At 32.5% G+C, this 19,427-nt stretch overlaps 1 protein-coding gene across 1 annotated transcript in view; it reads left to right on the top strand.

Moving 5' to 3' along the window:
- LOC118188481 (fatty-acid amide hydrolase 2-A-like) overlaps window positions 1-19,427 on the top strand; it is a 95,528-nt gene that overhangs the window by 29,015 nt on the left and 47,086 nt on the right. Inside the window, exons 2-3 of the mRNA XM_085827596.1 lie at window positions 8,004-8,215; window positions 18,921-19,140. Coding sequence (XP_085683722.1) covers window positions 8,012-8,215; window positions 18,921-19,140 — 424 coding nt within the window. The 5' untranslated portion in view covers window positions 8,004-8,011. The remainder of the gene's footprint in view (window positions 1-8,003; window positions 8,216-18,920; window positions 19,141-19,427) is intronic.

Below are 19,427 nucleotides of genomic sequence, written 5' to 3' on the forward strand. Positions count from 1 at the left end.
GTGAGAACTGAATTAATTGAATGAGAAATACTCAATCGTCTGTGAAAAACTGTTTCTGTTTTGTTTTGTTTGCTTAATTTCTTTTATACATCGTTCTAGCTTTATTATAGTATTTGAATAGAACATGTGGCAACGATTAGATAATTCTATTCTTTAAATGATGTAAATTTTTTGCCTTCTGAGTTATAATATGAACGAAATATAAAACTGTTAAGTGAATCTATGTCATAGCCAGAGTGTCGCTATGGTAAACAAATAGAGTGAGTTTTAAAGAATGCATTTATTCTATTGTGGTTTACGCGCTGTAAGCGAAGTAGATTTAATTGAATCCAATAAGTTTAAATGAAATACAAGAAAAATGCGTATAATTTAATATTCCGTACAAGGAAGTCATGTAGTGTACACATCAGATTTTTTTATAATAGAAACATTCATTTTACTTTAAAAATTTAAAATTAATGACCTAAAACTGCAATAGTATATTACAGTACAAGCGAAAATGCTGACAGTTTCACTCACGCGTGAGTCGGATTTGCGCAATGCTTATAGGATCCCACAAAATTTTCGTAAATATTATGGCGTCCCCAACACCGAAAGGCTTAAGAAACCCTGCTGTAAACTAGAAATATGGAAATCAATCGAATGACGTATTACTCAATACAGAACGATGATATACTCATTTTATAATACATATCTTCAAGCTGCATAAAAATATATTCATCATTGTATTTCATGCTTCTTATAAACACTTCCCTTCTTCCCTTTTTAGGTTTTGATTTTGCTCAAACCTATGAAACGCCAGAAGCATGATCCGCGTAATCATTGATACATTTTCTACTTTGGACAAACAATTGCAAAATGCTAAATCATGTCAATGATATTTCCGTATATGTCATTGCCATATGTTCATTGAAGAACTTATAAATATTAGTTACAGCCTTTAAGATCATAGATTTGCTGATAATATGTTTTTACCTTTACGCTTGACCAGCAAACAAACTTTTTTTTACGCAGTCGAGCGTTACACACTCAGACCTTTAGAGCATAAATTTGACTGACAAGAACTTGAACCTTAGAATATCAGGAATCTCTGCTATTCATGAATGAATTGAAATTGCTACGACTTCGAAAACGGTATATATATATATCCCTACAAGCACAATAGCACTTGATAACTACGCAAAAGCATTTTGCAACAACGTTTATAATCCTCCTTGCATAAACACTTAAGCAAACGCTTTATGCTCAATTTATTCCGAATAAGATTAGTATCAGTTGCTTAAACGTGCTTGGAACATGCTATGAGTATTCATGCTTTAACAAGTACTTTGGTCGGAAATCAGAACATTGGGCATCTCTTTAAGAAAGTCGAAAGTAACAATTTTTGTAAATCAGTATTTTAATTCTTTTATTAACCGGACATACATGTCCCACTAAATGTTTAAAAATTACCGCTGGGTTAAAACGTACTTAGAATCTCCTGAATGTTGGGAATCATCTTCCAATAGTTGGAAAATTAAGCCGCCACTGTACTCGTTGTACAAAAATAAACAAAGAGAAAAGGACAAACATGAGTTGTGCAATGTGTAATGTTGGGTTGTGCAATGTGTTGGTTTGTGCAAAGAATGCTTTACCCTATACTATACGATGCAAAATCTAGTTCATATAATAAAGTTTTCCAGAATAATAGGTCTGCTTATAGTAAGTCGATTATAGTACGTATGGGACATATGTATTTCCCCATTAACTACAGCTGGGACATATGTGTCGCCTTTGATTTGAAAACCGTTTGTCAAAAAATTCCAAAATGCTTTATTTACCTTATTTATGACATATTTTGTTCACTTGGATATACGGGATAAAAGAAAATTTTTTTCGTAGTCAAAGGACCACTGCCAATATTGCACGAGCATATTGTTACGATTTTTGTATTTATTTAGCTATGTTTAGTATAATTAATTAAAATTGTTTTATATCCCCGTGCAATGCAGCACGAGACTTATTTGAAGAGAAAGCTACACCGGGAAAGTTAAAACACGCGCATTTAATAAATAGATATCTCATAATTCTACTCTTTTGCTTTCCAGAAAACTCCAGAAATTACGAGAAGCTTCTCATGACAGATTCAAAAGCTTATAAAAGCTGGAGAAAAACATCTCAATTCAGTTCTTGTTTACTACGTTTTTGTTGTTGATGATTCTAGCGAATTCGCGATGAAATCGGATTAGCTTTCTCAGCTTTGAATTGTGTCCTATTCAACTTTTTAGGAGTTCAAAATATAACTATTGTGAGATATTGCGATATTGTACGAATATCCCTGAGGAAATTTCAGCATTTCGTTTTATTTGTTGCGATAAGAATAAATTTTATTTCCTTTTCATCCGACTTGTGCACTCAATTTATTACGAACCCGTACGCATGCAACAATATTATCTTTTCTCTGGAATCGGTAGAAAAAAGTCAATAAAATTTAAATACATGTGGCATTTTCCCGCTAATCTTGCCTTGACATTCCTAACAAAGGAATGATCGAAGTAAAGACTGCACTGTAATTATTATTTTCAGATCATATTGCCACTTCAGATGAGGCATGTTTCAAATCAATTCAGTGGCCTGAAAGGCAGCATGCATAAAGTTTTATTTCCACTGTGGAACTCAGCAGCTCTTGAAGAACTGGCCTTCCAAGAATAATAAAATATTGAGGTAAAGAAATGAATAACGTCTTTGTTCGATGACCTTTAACCATCAGATAACGAAGATAATCATTTCTTTACCTTGCATATGTTCTACTTTGTACAAGGAAGGTCAGTTAACATGTAAATTCTTTTTCTGGTGTTTTGAGCAAGCAACTGAAGTTCCTTCGATTTTTGATAACAATTGCCAATGAAATAATTATTTAAAAAAAGGAAATTAATTCAGTAAATAAACTTAGGGAAAATCATTTTAATTTTAACTAAGTTAACATTTTTATTTAAACATGTTATTTAACATAAGTTTATTACGATTACCTCAGAAATTTTTTAATTTATGAAAAATAAAAATAAAATAATTTCAAGTACTCTATGCTAAATGAAATGAATAGTTGTTTTATTTGTGTAAGATACGCTTATTACCCTTTTTACTTCCTTGTACAAGTTAAAGGAAGTATTATAATCACGGAAAATTCCTGGTATCATATTTCAACGAAAATGTCCATTTTGACTGCTATCGAATGCAATTTAACAATGCTTTTACATGACATCTGTACGTAAGGACAGAATAAAGGGCACTTTTTTCCCAAACTAATTAAACTGATTTAAATTGGATTCAGAACAGATTTTTTTTTTCGTGGCGTATGTACCATACGTACGTATTGTAATGTATTTTGCAATTTTTATCGAAATAACAGATGAAATTCTTTGACATAATATTTTATTCTTCTTTTACAAATATAGATAATATAAATTCAATCCTATCGGTTACAGCTTCACACTCCAGCTTTCTATTACAGTTTCTTTCTCTATAAAATTTTCATACATATACTAGCTGGTAAAACTTTCAGAATAACAATTTTAAACAATTTTTGACGTTGCTGTGTAACGGTTACGTAATACAAATATGGCGTCGCCACCCCAATATCAAAAGTTAATAAGTATAATTATTTGTTAAATAACAAAATATTACAGTATGTATGTATGTATCTCACATAATGTAAACACGAGTAGCCTCAGAACGTTGAAATTTTGTCTATAGCACTGCTATAGAATGTAGTTGTACACCTCAGTTTTTGGCTGCAATCGTCAGCACCAAAAGTATATATATATATATATAATTTATTTTCTAAAAGTATTGATTAATTGATAATATTATCTCCTAAGTTTAATTAAAGTAGAATTATTTTAAAAGTGTGCATCCATACTGGTAAGTTATATTTTGAAAGAGAATTCCAAGTCCCACCCACTACCATAAATTACTTCACCCAAGTCTTACCGACTGATATTATTCAAAGTCCCTACTGCCGCTAAGAATTTTCGGACACCCTACACTTCTGAGTCAGACACGAAGAGAACACTTTGCCAACTCCCCCACTAGAAAGAATGTAAGTTACTTAATACCTTTCTGGCTTTTATATCTTCATGTACATTCACTGATCTTATTTATATTACTATTATTTTTATATTATTTTTATATTTATATTTTCTTTGATTTGTTTTTACAAAGTTTGCATTATTTATCTTTTTTATAATCTTCTATGTTTATTTCAACTTTACTTTGAATTCGATTTCATAATGACAATTTCCAATGTTTAATTTCTACAAATAATATAATATAGTACTCAAATGCGTAACGATGAAAGTGTCGGGGACGGTTACTCGAGTTTTACAGGATTTCTCTACAGTAATTGATTTTTACTCCAAATTGAATTGACTAAAATGCATCATGAGAATAAGTTCTTTGAGTATCAGCATTGGTTCATAATTCCTACTATTCGCGGAAATATTTGGCCTGACTAGAATTGCCGGTTTGGCTTTAACTCGAGTAAAGACGAAACACTTTCGTATTTACGTATTTTTATCAATTATTGTTCATTGAACGGGAGTTGGTTTGTTCCCCTTGAAAAGTCAACTAATTTCCGATCAATGACAATGATTACATGTTTTAATTTTTCCTTTTACAATTGAAATATTATTCTTCGTGATGATTTAACTCCAGTCCCCGTTAAAACATTATTAACATTTTGCTTTCAAATTACTTCAAAACATCTTTCAAAATATAACTTACCAGTATGGATGCACACTTTTAAAATAATTCTACTTTAATTAAACTTAGGAGATAATATTATCAATTAATCAATACTGTTTAGGAAATAAATTATTATTAACTAACTTTGCAGCAATTGCGCAAGTAATAATAACTTGTATTCGCACTAAATGGATTTAAGATCATACAACATTTGATATATATATATATATATATATATATATATATATATATATATATACCAACTCTCCTACTCAGTGAGCTCAGTTTTTTTTATTCTTACGTGTTGGTAAATTCTGTATTTTTTCTTTAAAAATGATTGAATTATGTTGTTCTTATCTTCCGGTTAAGGTTTTTATTCCTTTAATTAATCTACCTGCAGTAGTTGTAGAATTATCAGCAATTTAAAAGTTGTTTAAGTGCGCTTAGGCCTAATTTTTCTTACCGTAGCAGCCATATTTGTTTACATTTGAAACTTAGCAGATTAGTGAATAAGTTTCTGCACCTTCAGTGTCTTTTTGCAGAGTGGGACTAAAGGTAAACTTTTAGTTTTGTGCACAGAAAAATCTGCCTTCTTGCCGGCTGGCCGATTTGCTTGTATTTGCATAGAAAGTCTCATTTTAAAATGTTTTAACTCTATTTGGTGTTTTATATTTTTCTATATCTTTCAATTGTTAATGAAGATATTTTGAGTTTTTATATAATTTTGTTTTGCCGCAAAGTGAGAACTGAACTAAATGAGAAATATATCTCTAATGAAATTCAAGGAAATAAGTTTAAGAAATGTGGGAGTGAAATGCAGCAAAAATGCATATATATTAATATTCCGTACAAGGAAATCATGTGGTGTACAATCAGATTTCTTACCTAAGGAATACCCCTAACCGATAATAAAAGTTTGCTTTTGCACAGTGATATTTTTCATCTTGTAATAGAGAAATAACGCTTTTGGGTGAGTTAAAAAAAAATAAAGTATTTTCAAAAATTAAGCAAAATGATATTGAAGTGATTTCTATATAAATTTCTGATGTCGTAAACTTTTAGAGCCGTTAATAATAGAAAAAATCTGATGTGTACACCACATGACTTCCTTGTACGGAATATTAAATTATACTCTTTTTTTCTTACATTTCATTTACACTTATTTAATTGAATTAAATCTACTTCGACAACAGCGCATAAACTACAATAGAATAAATACATTCTTAAAAATTCACTCTATTTGTTTACCATAGCTACACTCTGGCGCTATATTCACTTAACAGTATTATATTTCGTTCATAATATAATTCAGAATGCACAAAATTTATATCATTTAAAGAACTATCTAATCGTTGCCACATGTTCTATTCAAATACTCTAATAAAGCTAGAATGTTGTATAAAAGAAATTAAGCAAACAAAACAAATAAGAAACAGTTTCTCAAAGACGATTGAGTATTTCTCATTCAATTAATTCAGTTCTCACTTCCGCGACAAGGCAAAAATACATAAAAAGTCAAAATATTTTCATTAGAAATTCGAATATATAAAAAAAAAAAACATCAAACAGCAAATACTGTTAAAAAAAATTAAATTAAAATTACAGTATATATGTATTAAGAATTACGACGTAAATCTTAAACACTTATTTCCTGGAAAAAATTCCAGAAAGGATTAAGCATGATTTAATTCTCAAGGCGTTTTCTTTGTTGTTGCGAAGCTACGTTTCTCTAGATTGGGAACAAATCCACTAGTCTGCTGTTTCAAATGTAAAAAGCAACGACCGCCATCAAAAAAATTATTAGGCTTAGCGGGGAACTTAAACAGCTTTAAAATTGTTGATAATTCTCTAACTATTGCATACAGATTTACTAAAGGCATAAAACCCTTAACCGGAAGATAAAAGCAACATAATTCAATCATTTTTAAAGCAAAAAATGTACAATTCACAAACATATAAAAGTAAAGAAACTGAGATCACTGAGCCCGGTAACAGAGTGGATATATTTATAAATATATTTATATACGTTTGGCGCGGCCGATTGAAACCAAAATACGAGGTGCACATCTACATGTTATAGCAGTCTTATATACAAAATTTCAACGTTCTGAGGCTACTCGTTTTTGAGTTATGCGAGATACGTACGTACGTTCGTACGCACGCACGTACATACGTTCGTACAGACGCCACGAAAAATTCTCTTCAGAATTCATTTTAAAGCAGTTTTTTAATTTTTTTGGAGGAAAAGAGTCTTTTATTCTGTCCTTACGTACAGATATCAAGCAGAAACATCGTTAAATTGCATTCGAAACGGTCAAAGTGGATATTTTCGTTGAAATATGCTGCCTGAAGCTTTTCGCGATTACAATACTTCCTTTTTACTTCGTACAAGGAAGTAAAAAACATCCGTGTAAATATGTCACTATTGAAAATATTTACGATCACACAGATAATGTCAATGAGGAATTCAAAATAGAGTTGCGCGGGTACGTGTTCGTAATAGATTGAATGCACACAGGTCCGATGATGTGATAGGTTGATTAAGTTCTTTTACCCCCCCCCAAAAAAAAAACTTTAGTGTTCTGGAACTTTCCACAAAAATACTCGTACAGGTGTTCACAGTATCCAGAGTGCAATCAGTAGTCACACTTCAAAAACTACCAAGAACGTTAAACACAAAGCAATGCAAAGTGCATCTAAAGAGGAAGCTAACCCGGAGATATCTCTGTTTTTGAAAGTCACGTTGAACTAAAAACTCAAATCAACAACTCAGGAATTCATGCCCGGTTTTATATAGTTTTTGCCCAGCCGATGAGATATTTCTAGTACTTTAAGCTTCTCAAAATGACTGAAAGACATATGACATATGACATATGAGGAATACAGTTGCACTCAGAGCATCAATCACAGTTATTTAATTACAATATCCATTACAATTACACAGGCACCGAACTTTTGGCAATTTCTGGCAAAATTTGGCGACGAAAATTAGTCGCCAAAATCGTTGGTGATATCTCGCCAATTCAGCGAGATAGCCATTTACTCAATATTAAATAGACTTGCGTGTGTATTCTTATTTGCCGGCAAGCTTTGCTTCTATAAATTTTCATGTTATATTGTACAGAAAAATAGAATTTCACATATAATCACACTAAAATCATCTATCTGTGTACAAAATTCGTAACAATAGCAACATAAAATCAATTTATTTTCATTGTTAATTTAAATTTTAATGTACTTGCCAATTCTAACATTCTTTTGTTTCTTTTGTGTACTTTTAGGTCGAATTATGAATAAATCCTCTGTTACTTTTCATTTATTGTTCATTACTTTGCTCGGGATTTTGCAGAAATGCTACGAAACAGTGTATTCTGCAATACATTTCTTATTAGCTATAGTCTACTGGGGAAGAGGGAAACAGGTTCCGCCGATTGAAAATGAGCTCCTCTTGAAATCTGCCACAAAACTAGCTCAAGAAATAAGAGAAGGGAAGGTAAGTTCACAAAAGTGTTCAATTCTTCTAAATGAAATGTATCAACGAAACTGAAATGAAAGCTGCCCTTAAAAAAACTGCTGTCCGTAATTTCATAATGGACATATTATCACACAGAACTGCTATCGAAAATAGTACGAAGTATTAAAACTGTGCTTTTTATATTAGCATTGGATGACACTTTTGTAGAGTTGTTATTAAGTAATCAGTTATTTATAATTTCAGCTTTATCTATCACTTCCCCTTTCCGTTTCATCGCCAGAATGCAAATCAGTGTAGAAAGTATTTCATGGTTCGGGATTCTAAGTCAGAGCGTGTTTCAACCTGTCGAAAACCACGTTATTCATTTTATCATCTATGATAAGATTATAATTAGTCGGCTTTGCATTATTGCTGCCGACATTTAATTTGTTATGCCGGTTAGAAATTCTGAGCCAACTTCGCGTTAAATCAATTGTGTAGTCTTTTGAATATTAGGCTTAGTTTTAAATTTGAATTTGACTTGTACTTTAGATTACAAATGGTGGTTGTATTTGTAAGCATTATAAAATTTATAGAAGTCTTCAAAAATAATGTGCTTTCAAGCATTAAGCTCTAGTCTGAAATAAATTACCAAGAAATTCTAAATTAAAATGCCTAATAAAGTGAACAGCGTTTGAATTTGCTAATTGAACGAGAGCTCTGCAGACTAGATAAAAGGCAATTATTCCCAACGAAAAGTCAAAGGTTGTATTTCAGATCCGTGGAGATCATTATGTTATTTTAGGTTTCTTTTAACTCTGCCAAAAATTTATTTGTTAGTGTGTTTATAAGAGCAGAAAAAAGCCATATGTAATATAAAAATAAGAAAAAAAAATATTTTTTTAATTTTTAGCCTAAATGGCGTTAGCCCAGAAGGGCTATTAATTTTAAAATGGCATTTTGCGTCGATTCACTTTTCAAACTGTTGCCACCAAACGTTATCGCCATGTATTATATTTAAAAAAACTAAGTAATAAAGAATCTGCATGAATTTCTCGCATTGTGAAGAAACAACGGTACCTAGAGCTACCAAATTTTGAATAAAGTAGTCCTCCAACTGAACATGGGCACTTGGAAGCCCGAATTTTGAATTTCGAATTTCTTTAACTATCCATTTAAAATTCTGTAAAACTTTAACGAATTTTTGATTAAGAAACTCAACTATTTCAAGGCGAGTAATGGCAACACTGTACGCAAAAATAATTTTTATCTCCAGCACGCGAGACTGCGGATTGGAAATTCTAAAGATACATTGTTTTGCTGTTCCTAAATATTTTGTGATATTGCTGTTGAATTTAAATTTATGTGTCTTAAGTGCAAAGAAAGTGATATTTAATCAATGAAGGTAACAAACAAAACATTAAAAAAGGTCCTTTTGGGTGTAATATAAAATCTGAAAGCCTTCAGGTATTCTTTAATATTTATTTTTCCTCTAATGTATCAAGATTTATGTACAAATTTAATTTTGATTACCAGGATCATATTTATTACAAAAACTTTCAAAATAAGATTTTTCTTCTACAACAATTTAAACAACCTATTTCAGTATAAATTATTTTCGCATTTTTATTGTAATTTCGAAAGGAAAACGTACAATTCTTCAGCATTTTGAAACATCTTTGGATATGTAACCCTGAAATGAATCGCGTATATAACCTTTATTCAAAATGAAGAATATTCATAGAATGATAATGTCATAGAATAAACCTTGATGACATTCTTTTAACGCAAATTCTGATTTAGCAAATCGCGGCATAACCACAGCCTTCCACATGAATTTAAATAATACATTAGCTTCTCGGAATATTCAGCGAAGCATCTTTCCTTATTATTGAGACGTGCAGGCGGGCCTTGCAAACGGAAACTTTTAAGAACTTTTGCAATTGTGTGGAGTTCGGTGAAATTGCGGGCAGTTCGGGAATTCAAGGTCATGCGTTTTTCAAGGTCGTGCGTTCAATGCTGCGTTTAAAGATATACATAATCTTTAATTGGCATTGAATGAAACCCAAAAGACTTTAACATCAAATGCTCCTTTTTCACTTTTAAATTTATGTAGGGAAATTCATCATTCATCATTTGACATAAATCAGATCTTCAGCGTTAAGTCAAATGATGAGCGTAAATTCATTGTGATTCAACTCACTCCGCCAAATGAGCTGATGTACCGTCTGGAAGACTCAGCTTTTACTGCTCATTTAGTGGGAAATTTTATCGAAAACATCTTCTATGAGTTGAATATTTTGATGCAGAGTATGATATAGATGTTACGGAGTTACAGAAAATGTTACATGTTACAGTATTTTCTGCAAAAATTCATGGTGACTTTCTTTCTTTCTTTCCACCAACATCGTGGCAGCCGATCCACTGGGGCAGTTAGCATATCGGCCAGGTAGCCTCGCTCACGGATTTAACTTGGTTCACGTAACATACTTCGGTGCGTATTGTGCCATGGATTCCTGTAGGATTCCTGTAGGTGGCCATGATTTTTCTCAAGACGAGTGCTGGGGAGATGGAAACAAATGCTGGGCGAGTCAGTGGTGCAGTGATGGAAGAAGTGTGCATGTGGGTGAGGAAAACAATTTCACTTTCACATTTAACAGAGTTATACATAAATGATTACAACTTAAGTGCTGTCAATAGGCATCCATAACTTAAACAATAAATGGATAGTTAAAATACACGTATAACTGAGCTAAAATCAGCTGAATAGTGCATTAGTTATGAATACTATGAGCAATAACAGTGTGACTGAAAAAAAATTTAAAATAGTATATAAAATAAAAAGTGATAACACATTGGATAAAAAATCAAAAAGAATACATTAAATGAAGCTAAATACATAATTCAAGGCTCACAATTCAAGGGAATAAGTAGAAACAGAAAAAGCTAACTTAAAATAAAATGAATTAACGACAAGTACAGAATATACGGGGGCTGTGCTGGTGACGAGGATGGCAGCTGAATATTACTCCAGCCTGTCTGAGGTGTTACGTGCGACATTAACGCAATCGCGTTTGCGTTTAAAAGAATAGCAAATTTTCGAAGTAGCTTCGGCTCATGCATGATATGGTCCGCTAATGGCTGTCTAAGATGATGCTCTCCATTCTGTCTGCAAACGAACACATAGTGGTCCAGATGACCTGCCATCCCGCACGAGCACTGGTCATTTTCACGTCGTCTGAAGCGATGCAGGTAAGGCATGAAGGCACCATGCCCTGTTAGGAACTGCGTAAAGTGAGGCGAGCCACTTTTTAGAAGACTTTGGGGAAAAATCTGTAGACTCATCTGCCAGTAGTCTCTGTCTCCCGCAGATGTTGCCAACGCTTCAATAATTATCTCTCGAGCTCGGCTTTTACGAACGATCCCGGGAGAGATACATCAAGATTACGTGATTATCACACATTATGTGATTAAATTGCTATATTATTTTCACAGAAATTTCAGCAGTTGCTAATTTTAAAAAAGAGTGTAGGTTCTTACTTTGAAACTCCAAGGCACAAGTGATCACTAATACCTCAAATATTTCACAGTCCATGAATATTCCATTTCGCTAGATTAACAAAAATACATCTGAAAGAAATGGGCGATGATATACAGAGATATAAATTAAAACTCTAGTTTTATTTTTGAAGGAAAACTTTAATTTCAATTGTAGAGTTATTAGGGTTTTTTTTTTTTTTTTTTTAAAGCCAAAGGGGCCTTGTCCCTGAAGGACTGTTGTTTCCGTTTTGCCATGTCCGTTTCACTTTTCAAACTGTTACCACAAATGTTAGAGCCCTGCATTATATTTGAATAGATTAAATAATGAAAAATCTGCATAAATATATGTACATTTTTTGCATTCTGATAAAACAACGGTACATAAAGCGATCGAATTTTGAATGACGTAATCTTACTGCGAATATTGGCATTAGGAAGCCCAAATTTGAAATTTGGAATTTGTTTCAGTTTTGATTTCATATTTTGTAAAACTTGAACGAATTTTTTGATTAACAAACTCAAGGATTTCAAAGATAGCCATGGCAACGTTTTTTATGTCCAGCGCGCGAGACTCTATCTGAAATTCCAAAGATAGGCTCAATTTAAAACTATTTCGCGATATTGCTCTTGAACTGAATTTTATGGTTAAAGTGCAAAGAACATGATATTTAATAATTAAAGGTAACACACAAAATTTTAAAAAAACGGCCCTTTGGTCTTAATTTAAAATCTAAAACCTTTCATATTTTTTTAAACCAAGAGAAGTGAAGAATATGCAATGCATTCGCAGGGATTCGAACTCCGGACCTTCGGAATACGCTTCGAGTATGCTTCCAGTTACACCACGAACGCATCCGGACGTACAAACAAAACAAACACATACATGCAAAACGGTGTACATATTTTAAAAAAAACTTGTGCATCATATTTATCAGACTACGACACGAGAATCGCCAGTTTTTATTGCAAATATGGACAGAATCCGTACAGAGAAGCTGTTCTGTCACTTAAGTGACAAAGTAATTTATTTATTGGACATCAGATGAGCGTCCATGAGAAGTAAAGAAATTTTTGTTAAATATTATGAGCATTTTGTACCTCTTTTAACTAATCTTTATGAGTACTTTAAGAAATAAAAGCACTTTTTAAACTTCATTTATTAGTTTTATGAGTAATGAAAAAAGCATTTTTAGTCTTATATAACAGCCTTATGCACTATTGTGTAACTGAGTGAGGAATAAGAGTGAATGACATACTGCAGACGTTCGATTTCACCTTGAAATCCGGGCGGGGAAAAAAGAAAATATACATAAATGAAGTGATCGAATCAATTGCTTCTTAACCGCAATTACACCAGATCTTGTTTTCGAACTTACTTCTTTATTAGGATTTCTCAAGGAGAGTAAGCAAGTTATTCCGCTTGGAAGAGAATGTTTAACAGATGAGGTTACTTACCAAGGTCTTTTTATTGCGTAAGACTGTTTTCAGCCATGTATTCTGTTCATGTATTCTGCAAATTTTTCTAAAATGCATGGATGTTTGTTTAGAAGATGTAAATAAAATTTAGTAAATAAAGTAACTTTTGAGGTTTATTTTCCCTACATAATTTCACAAAAACATGTTCAGTAGCTGTTCACATCTTTTACGTTTTCATGAAATGCAAGTGTAGAGGAGGAAAATTATTTTAGGATTTAAAACAGATAAATTCTAAAGGTTTAACATTAAATAATTTTGATTAAACTCTCTAAAAATTGATTTTTCTGAATTAAATTCTTAATTAAGTAATTTTTATCCCAGAGAATTAAGAAATCTCAAAAGCGTTTTTTTTTTTTTTTTTTTTTTTTAATGTACGCTGCTAATATACTATGTCGAGAAGACTAACCTTTCTAAAGTTTAGTACTTAGAAAGCTAACAACAGTTTTGTAGAATTTACAAGATTCCGATGGGACAAAATTCGCAAAGATTACACTTTCTTAATCTTATTTAAGATTTGTAGTATTCGAGGATTGGGTAAATCTAGTCCTAGTTACAGTTCATCAGCAAATGGAAAAAGGCCATTTCCACCAAATTTAATTGTGCTAAACTAGAAATTTCATTAGCTAAGAATTGCTACAATTTGTTACTTTTGTTTAGAGTTAAACTAGTAAATTATAAAATCTTTATATATCGTAAATGTAACCTTAAAAAAATGATAATCAAAAAGGTATTAAACAAATTGTTTTATGAATGTATATATGTTTATTCCAGTATATATATATATATGGAGGGGGGGATTTTCGAAATTAAGAACATTTTAAAATTGAAAGACGAATTTTAAGAGTATTTAGGTGAATGCTGAAAATGAGATTAATTCACATTTAATAAATATTCGAGATTTGTGAACAACCATTTAAAGCCGTGAGTTCCTGATTAACATATGCACACTTCCCAAGTTACTTTATCGGTTTATGAATTACCAAATGTTTTTCTTTTCTTTCATGTTTCATTTTTAATGATCCTTCAAAAATTATCTTTTAAAAATGATTGACAAGAAATAATTACAAAAACAGTGATATCTATAGTCTTCTCTAAAAATGTGATTAAAGTAAAGTAGAAGATTCTTAATGGAATGTCCGACTGATCATTATTTTTATGATTGTAAGGCTAATCTTATAACGCAAGTAAAGCAAATCAGCTCTCTTTAAATTAAATTTCTTAAATCATAAGTTTCTGAAAATTAAATGAAATTTATAGCATTCATAATTATGAATGTTATAAATAAAATTTATAATATTAATAATTCTTACTAGCTTATACTTTATATAAAAAAATTCTGATGTGTACACCGCATGACTTCCTTGTAAGGAATGTTAAATTCTATGCATTTTTGCATAGAATTTAACATTCCGTACAAGGAAGTCATGCGGTGTTCTCAGTTCGCAACAAAACAAAAGTTCATAAACCCTCAAAATATATTTATTAAAAATTTTAAAACATAGAAAAATGCAACACACCAAATACAGTTAAAAAAAGTTTTTACAATTAAAATTACAGTTTCTACGCAAAAATAAGCAATTCGACAAGCGAATAAGAAAGCAGATTTTTTTTCCGGCGCACAAAACTCAAAGTTTACCTTTGGTCCCATTCGGCAAAAAGACACTGAAGGTGCAGAAACTTATTTCCTTCATTATTCTGCTAAGTTTCAAATGTAAACAAATATGGTTGCTATGGTAAGAAAAAATAGGCTTAGCCGTACTTAAACAACTTTTAAATTGTTGATTATTCTACACCTATTGCTTGCAGGTTAACTAAAGATATAAAAACCTTAACCGGAAGATAAGAACAACATAATTAAATCATTTTGAAAGCAAACAAATGCGCAGATTACCATCATACATGAATAAAAAACTGAGCTGAGAGACAGAGGGGGTATATATATGAAATTAGAGCAAGGGAAAAGACGGAGCACTGTTGATGCGTACTTAGATCCATATTGAAGAATTCTGATTGCTTAGTATGAAAATGTAATGAGCTCGTAATATCTAAGAAACTTGGCAGTCGACGCAATTTTAATTTTATTTTTATTTGCAACTGACTTTTGTGGCCATAATCTTTTGGCACTCTAATCGTGTATATTCATTGAACATTTACATTTTTGATATTATTGCGATAGCAAGCAAGACAGCGAAATTATATCCTAGCAGGGTAGAGAGCGAAGCTGAAGTTCGTAGTTACGCAAGATGGAAACACACAAGGAGAAAGGTTTTGATTTGAGTTAAAAGTTTCAGTTCCCAATTATTACGTCATCAGCGCTGCGCTGGCCATGCAAACCAGTCCTTTATTCTGTCTCGAAGTACAGATGACACGCAGAAACTTTGTTGAAATGCATTCGATGAAATGCATTCGATAGCGATCAAAATGCATATTTTCATTGAAATATGATACCCGAAAATTTTCGCGATTGCACTACTTCCTTTACTTCGTACAAGGAAGTAAAAATAAGAACATAAGGGAGCATGTTACTTCCTCCCTTAATTTCAAGTCTAAGCTAGGAAATAGTTACAATACAGTGAATATTTCTTCTCCGTTTTCTTCATATTTTGATTCATTCATTTATTACCGGTTTTTCGACTGAAGAAGTTTTATTACTCAAGTCTCTTATCTTAATTAGAGAGACCTCATTACATGCTCAGGAGAGTTAATTTAAGGTATCCGACTACGTTCCAGTCGTCAATTTCCATGAAATGTTTCAAAAGAATTTTATTACTTTGTTTTAATGCTTACATATTAAGCTTTCCGAAGCTACTTTCGTTTTCTCCTTCCGGTTGTTAGAAGCAGAATTATAGCTGTTCTTGTTCTGTGCCGTAAATTTAAAGTTTCACGGCATAGAACTTAAACAGATTTCTGTTTAAGAACTCTGAAATTAAGATCTAAAGGTACAAAGGTCCCTCTAAATAACTTTAAAAGGTAATTTTTCATTTGAATATCTTCGTTGACAATCAGAAGATGATTTTGAACCTTCCCGTTTGTTATTACGTGTATGGGAACGAGATTAGCTTTGCAATTTAATTTTCATGCTTGGCAACATTTTTTTTTTTTTTTGTTCCCTTCTGTTTGTGCTTGCATTACTTTAAACGCTGAAAAAATTGATTCTTTCAACTTTTCTGTTACCAAAAAAACTGAAAATATTACTATGGTAATTTTACGAAACTTTTTACAAATATTCTATGAAATATAGTGAATTAAATTAACTAAAAGTTTAGTTTATATATATATATATATATATGATATTTTAAGAGCGTAGACGAAACTGGTACTTTTAGCAGCTTGTAGTCGTCATGGCTGAGGATAAATATTTTGATGCGCCGCAGCTTGAAGTCTGCGTAGTTAGGTGGATGGATGCATAAACCAACAACTTTCAGACATTTCCGTTTTGAAACACTTTTAATCCCTGACAATTCACATCAGATCATTTTTGTAGACAAGATATTTATTCAATCATAGTTAAATACGATAATTTTTACATACACTGGTTTTAAAAGTACGATACAAGCGTATTAGACAGGAAAGCACAGCAGCATAGAGATGTTAGCAGGGTAGAAGTTTTGAAAAGGAAGGAGTAAAGAGTCAGAATCATCCCTTAAGTAATAGCACTAACTACAAAGAGTTTTATCCATTAGATCAGGTGCGCCTTTGGCATATAACGGAAATAAACGGGTGTATGAGCACCACCGGCCCGCAGGCGAGAAAAAAGGTCGTAGGTAGCTAATCCATGCAGTCGAGCGTGAAACGTCCTCTCAGCATCTGCATAAGTCTTCACTAAAACCAGTCAGCGTTGAATTGCCGAGGCCAGTCAAGTGGGAAGCCACCCTCCCTCGAACTGACCCCGCAAGATGCAGCTTGAAACAGTAGAACTGTGAAAAAATAGAGAATTTTTTTTAAAAAATGAATTTAATTCTTGAGTACCACTATTGAAGAGGGAACTCAATTAATCCTTCGTTTCTGCAAATTTCATGATGCACATGGCTGCTTTAAAATCGACAGATAGCTTCTCCGCAGTGGTTTTGGGGTTTCTGATTTTGTCAATATGCTCGAAAAAAGGAAATATGCCCAGGAAATTTCTAATTTTTTCGTCTTCAAGCCACTTTAAGGCTTCGCTAGCTTCTTTCGGAATGTCTAAACTTTTCTGCTTTACTTTACCACTGTACTAAATTTGCCTATTTGGTGCTTCCTTCTTTTCTGTGCTTACTAGTTCCGGGAAGTCTTCTTTTCTCCTAGTAAATACTTGGGGCTTTTCATGTCCGGCTTCTTCTCGAACTTCTTTCGATACTTTACACAACCACAGTACCTGCTTACATGGCCTTCTTTGCAGAACAGACAGGGGAGTTTTTCATCCTTTTTTAGAGAGCATTCATTGCTTCTATGAGCTTGACCACACTTACAACATCTTTCCAAATTCGTGCACAAGTGCTGGAAGTGTCCCCACTCCTCCCACCTGTAACACTGTATCGGTCGCTTGCGAGGATTGAACTTCTCAATCACAACATTCACACTGAACATATTGTTTAGATTGTGAATCGCTTGGCCCTTCTTGTTTTTTCTAGCTCCAACAGCCAGATCGGCAACTTCTCGAAATTATAGGAAGGAGTAATTGCTCGCGAAACAGTATTTATACTACATAGGTGCATAAGTAAAGCTAAGCTGTGATTGGTTAACTTTAGGTATTAGCTCCATTTTTCAAGCAGCGTTATGTAACATGAAAAGATCTCGACTTTGGAGGAACAGATGAATTGGGGAAGGACACCAAATTTAGAAAAGTCAATTTTGAGGTGGCCAATTATTTGGAGACATAGCTATCGCATTTTGTTATATCTTACATATATTTATATCTAAAATTTTTTCAGACAATTTTTTAAAAAGAGAAATTTCTCGAAAAATACTGGGTGCATGTACTCAAACAGGTGTATTTAACATACATTTTACTTTTAACTAAGAAAGTCAGCACATTTTTAACCCAAAACGTAAGAAAAAAACAAAAAATATACTTTGATAATATGATTATCGCCGTTTTCTCTCATTTTGAATAGCATTCTGCTAAATTATACCAGTGCAGAACAGAAGACTTGAAGACTCGTGAGATATCACTTGACAGACCAATTTAGTAATGCTGAAACAATATGCTATTTTAGCTGCATTGACATGTGATGCTTGCATAAAACATTTGTAACGGAATAAAAATATGACAAGTGATGAATTATAATCAGTTTAAATAATGTTTTCTATTAATTATAAGCAAAATTGGCTGATCGTCAAATGCATGAAACCCGAATGGCTACCAGTTACACACGGCAGTTAGTTCAATATTTGCTAAAAGTACAGGTCATTGCAAATTTCTCTGGTCACATTGAGAACCTCTATGATTCGATATTACACAAGAAACAAGCTATCGAATTATGAGCAGTACCGTTTATTCTTTGTAAATTAATCACAGTTCACCATGGTGCAAGTGTGTGATCACGAGCAGATCATTCATAACGAGCAGATGACCCGTCATGACGAATAGATCATTATATGGAAAAAGACCGGAAAGCAACTATTGACGGAGTTAATTAAAAATTATCTTTTTAATCATTTACTTATCTGTTTACTTTCCAAAGGAACTTATCTTTTGGGTATGTGACATGAAAGCTGCGAGTTGTAACTCCTGAAATATTTTTTTGTTCAGCTAAAAAGCGAAGATGTGATGAAGGCTTATATCGCCAGAATTGTGGAAGTGGATCCTATAATTAATGCTACTGTCGAAAGGAGATTTGTCGACGCTCTACAAGAAGCGAGGGAGGCTGATGCTCTGATTGCTTCAGGTGTATACACAGAACAACAGCTCGCCGAAGAAAAGCCACTCCTAGGAGTTCCCCTCAGCGTTAAAGTGCTCCTCACTGTGAAAGGTAAGCAAAAAATTAAATTTTTACAATTCAAAATATCGTATTTCAAACAATAGGCATGTCTCCCATATTATCTTACAGTATATAGGTTTAGTACATCAATCCGGTAATTCAAAGATCCTAGATAAGAACACAGTTTATTTTCAGAAATTCCTCTCTTTCAAACACCTTTTATCTCCACGACTGGGTACTTTTTTCTACATATTCTTTCTAAAGGCATCTCATCTTCCACATTTTCACAACTGACGTACAAATAAAAGAAAGCGCAATACCAATATTAACTGAATAAT

This window comes from Stegodyphus dumicola, chromosome 12, assembly GCF_044657685.1.
Source record: "Stegodyphus dumicola isolate Sdum_Otavi_A_Nest chromosome 12, ASM4465768v1".
In the NCBI taxonomy this organism is placed as follows: Eukaryota; Metazoa; Arthropoda; class Arachnida; order Araneae; family Eresidae; genus Stegodyphus; species Stegodyphus dumicola.